Below are 3,347 nucleotides of genomic sequence, written 5' to 3'. Positions count from 1 at the left end.
TGTAATATTTTAAAATTTAGAGTGCAAATGAAAAGTAAACCAAAATCTAAAAACAAGAAAAAAGAGGGAATCCCACATTTATATTGAAATTCAAAGAGACACATTCACAAAATATTAATAAAAAAAAAAAGTTACCGTTAAATGCATCTGTTGGAGATACCATTTAATAAAGACAAAAAAAAACAACTCGATTTTCCATTTTTTTTCCTTCAGTTTTTTGTTTTAAATTACAGTATTCATCTAATGAACCCATGTCCATCATAAAATAGTCAAAGATGAAATTTAGATTTGACTAAAAGGTCAAAGACCGGTTTTAGTAAATAGTCGTCAGAGAAATGGTATTTAAGGAAATAAAAGGTTTAAATTTTGGAAGCAAATTATGAGGTTTTTGTGCTTGACTTGAGTATGAAATAACATAAAATTCATTATGAAGCTGAATTGTATGTAATATCTATTTTAACTACATGGTCATGTATCGTTCAATTGGTTAAAACATATATTTTTAAACATTCACATATTATTCAACTAAAAGAAACATCATGACATGATATATTTATTAGACAACTTTACTAGTTCTACGCTACGACAAATTGAAAGTAAAAAAATAATAATAATAATCTTTACTTTATTATAACAATAAGATAGGCCAAAAGTACAAGGATCTGATCCAAAACTTAAAAATAGTAGAGTTGAATAGAAAGAAGTTGAAGGATTTCCAGTGAAAACAACAAAGGTTTTGAGAGTTCATTTTGGAAGTCATCTCCTGCTGTTGTTGGCCAGTGATTTTGGTGATCCCTCAAAGAGATCAAGAAGGTAACCCTCCAAATCATCTGGATAGTACTTAATAAACTTGTCACTGACATGATTATTACATCTTCCAAAAAATGCTCTATAAGCATGGATCACCCTGAGCGACGTTGAGATTCGCAGGTCTTCTCGAAGTCGAGAGTCGTGAATTATCCACGCAGTCTGAGTTTTGTAGATCTCCTCGAAAGCTAGATTGAAGCTGCGCAGCCTGTCTTTGAGGACATTTTTCGAGACCGTATTTGAACCGGGATTTTGAATCCCATCTTCCCTAAGGTATGAGAGTATTGAATTCCAACTAGCCCTCTCGTAGTTGGTCGCCTGCTGCTGGAACTTCTTGTAGTGTTTTCGAACCCAATCCTCCCCGAATATCTGGATAAGCTCGGAACCTCGAACCTTCTGAGCCATGTAATGTATGTTGTTCATCAAGAAGAAGTGCTGTAGAGCAGGATCTTTGTATTGCTTTGACTTCTCGTCAAGGTTACTCTCTAGAATTGAAGCAACTGAACGAAAATGTCGAGCCATCGGGGAGAACTCACCTTCTCTATCTTCTTCTCTAGTTGGATTCAAAGAGGATGATGGTGAATTGGGACATACATCTTCATCATCCTTCAGGAGTAAATTGAGGGAGTCACTGTAGTCGGTAAGTATCACAAGGTAATTCATGACATATTTTGTTAGATGATGGATTCCACCGCCTGCAAATGGATTCGGCGATGTGTTTGCTGCAATAGCTTTCTCAAACTCGAGGAATGTAGCTCTCACTGACTGACCTAAACTATTTAGAACATCGTGATACTCAATTCTAACAAGATAGCCAACGTCATCACAGTACAATGTGTCGATATCTAAGAGATGCTCTTCGATGACCTCATACATTTCGAGAATGCGATTCAATTTTTCTGGTGTATGAGGGCCTATGGCCATGGCCTCGCCAAAGTTTAGAAGTTGCAGCATTGATGCCTTCGATGATTCGACAAAACAATTCAAACTAACCAGTCCTTCCTCCCCGAAAATTTGATCGCAAAGGGATCTTTCACTGGCTAAATAGATTCTCACGAATCTCTTCATTGCTCGGTTCCATTTCCTGATCTTCGAGTTCAAGCTACCCCAATCCATTTTTAGCACATCCTCAATGCTCAGTTTCTCCATCTCAAGAGTCAAGAGGCACTCATTTAAAGCGTCCCGACGAAGATGATTGTAAGCCTGGATGCATTCCTGATCATAACCAGCCTTGAACATGACATTTGCAATGCCCCTAAGCTCAATAACTGCATCTGGATTGACCAAATCAATGATGGAATTCTCCAAAATTCTCCCAACACTACTACTCCGAACCGAACTCTCAAAAGATTCATCTCGGTATAAGCTTGTGGATCCGTCCTCCACAGCATCTTCCGCCACATGGAAAGACACACTCTCTGGCTCATCTTCAAGACTACTTTTAGCAAGCAAGTGCTTAAACTCTTCCTCGAGCCTTGCCATAGCTATTTGAAGAACATCGTGGGCCTTCCTTGAAAGTTCGTAACCTTGTTCATCTTTACTCAAACACAAACTCTCCAACTGGCCAACCAATTCCCGAGCTTCATCCGCAGCATTCAGATAATCGCAAGCTTCGTTTGGAGTAGTAGAATCCCATATCATGGACTGATCAGCCTCCCAACCCATGATTTTCTCCTGCACTACAATGAACCTACTCTCAATCTCTTCAACATCCCCAACCTCTGTCTCCTTGATTTCGACTTCAACAACATCGGTTTCTTGATGATTCTGTGTAGTTACTAAAGATAACTTCGAACAAAGATCAGCCAAAACCTTCTTTCCATCATCTGAAAGGCTTATGTTTGAACTTAAAGCCTTAATAATGTAATTAGCAGCAGCAACCAGCTGTTCTTCTCCTCCCGACTCTGAAACCAAACACTCACACTCCCCCATATTCCAAACAGAACAACAATTTAATACCAGCTAGATCCGATTCCAGATGAAAAATACAAATTAATCCGAAACCCTGAGTTTCTCAAAGCTCAAAACAGAGTTAACAACTCCTGCAGAAACCAAATAAGACCAAATTAAGAAAGAGGAGGAAGAGCTTTTGAGGACCAATAATATCAAGTAAAGAGGAAAAGTAGTCCAGAAAAAGAAAGCCCCCCACTTATGAGCAGAAGGAAGAAAGCAGTTCAAAGTTGAAAGAATCAACTAAGAAAAGGGAATTTTATAACTAAAAGTAGACCAATCTAATATAGCAGAAGACCCAAAAGACTAAAATCAAGTATTCGATTCAGAGTAAAAATCTAGAATAAAACATACCCTGAAGTTGCAAGGAAAGCTCGGAATCTGCAAAACTGAGAGAGGTGGAGCTCCAACAATGGCGGATTTCTTTTCTGTCACGAATTCGAAGCTTTTCTGTTCTGGGTCTACGGATTTTGAAGGTCTTTGAGTTTTGCTTTATTGGTTTTTCGCAGGAAAATGGTCTACAACTTCGACGGATCTTCCATTGAAGGAGGTGGGGAGGATTATAAAATAGGAAATGAAGGTTTTTTTTT

General features: G+C 38.2%; 1 protein-coding gene across 1 annotated transcript; it reads right to left on the bottom strand.

Annotated features, from left to right (window-relative positions):
* Positions 1-597: 597 nt before the first annotated feature.
* LOC120085595 (exocyst complex component EXO70E2) lies at positions 598-2,905 on the bottom strand. The gene has a single exon (XM_039041663.1). It carries the CDS (start codon positions 2,737-2,739, stop codon positions 757-759), a length of 1,983 nt encoding a protein of 660 aa, XP_038897591.1. The 5' UTR covers positions 2,740-2,905; the 3' UTR covers positions 598-756.
* Positions 2,906-3,347: the final 442 nt, after the last annotated feature.

The sequence above is a fragment of the Benincasa hispida genome, chromosome 1, assembly GCF_009727055.1.
Source record: "Benincasa hispida cultivar B227 chromosome 1, ASM972705v1, whole genome shotgun sequence".
NCBI lineage: Eukaryota > Viridiplantae > Streptophyta > Magnoliopsida > Cucurbitales > Cucurbitaceae > Benincasa > Benincasa hispida.
Note: the sequence above shows the minus strand (reverse complement) of the source record. Positions and strands in the feature narration are given on the sequence as shown.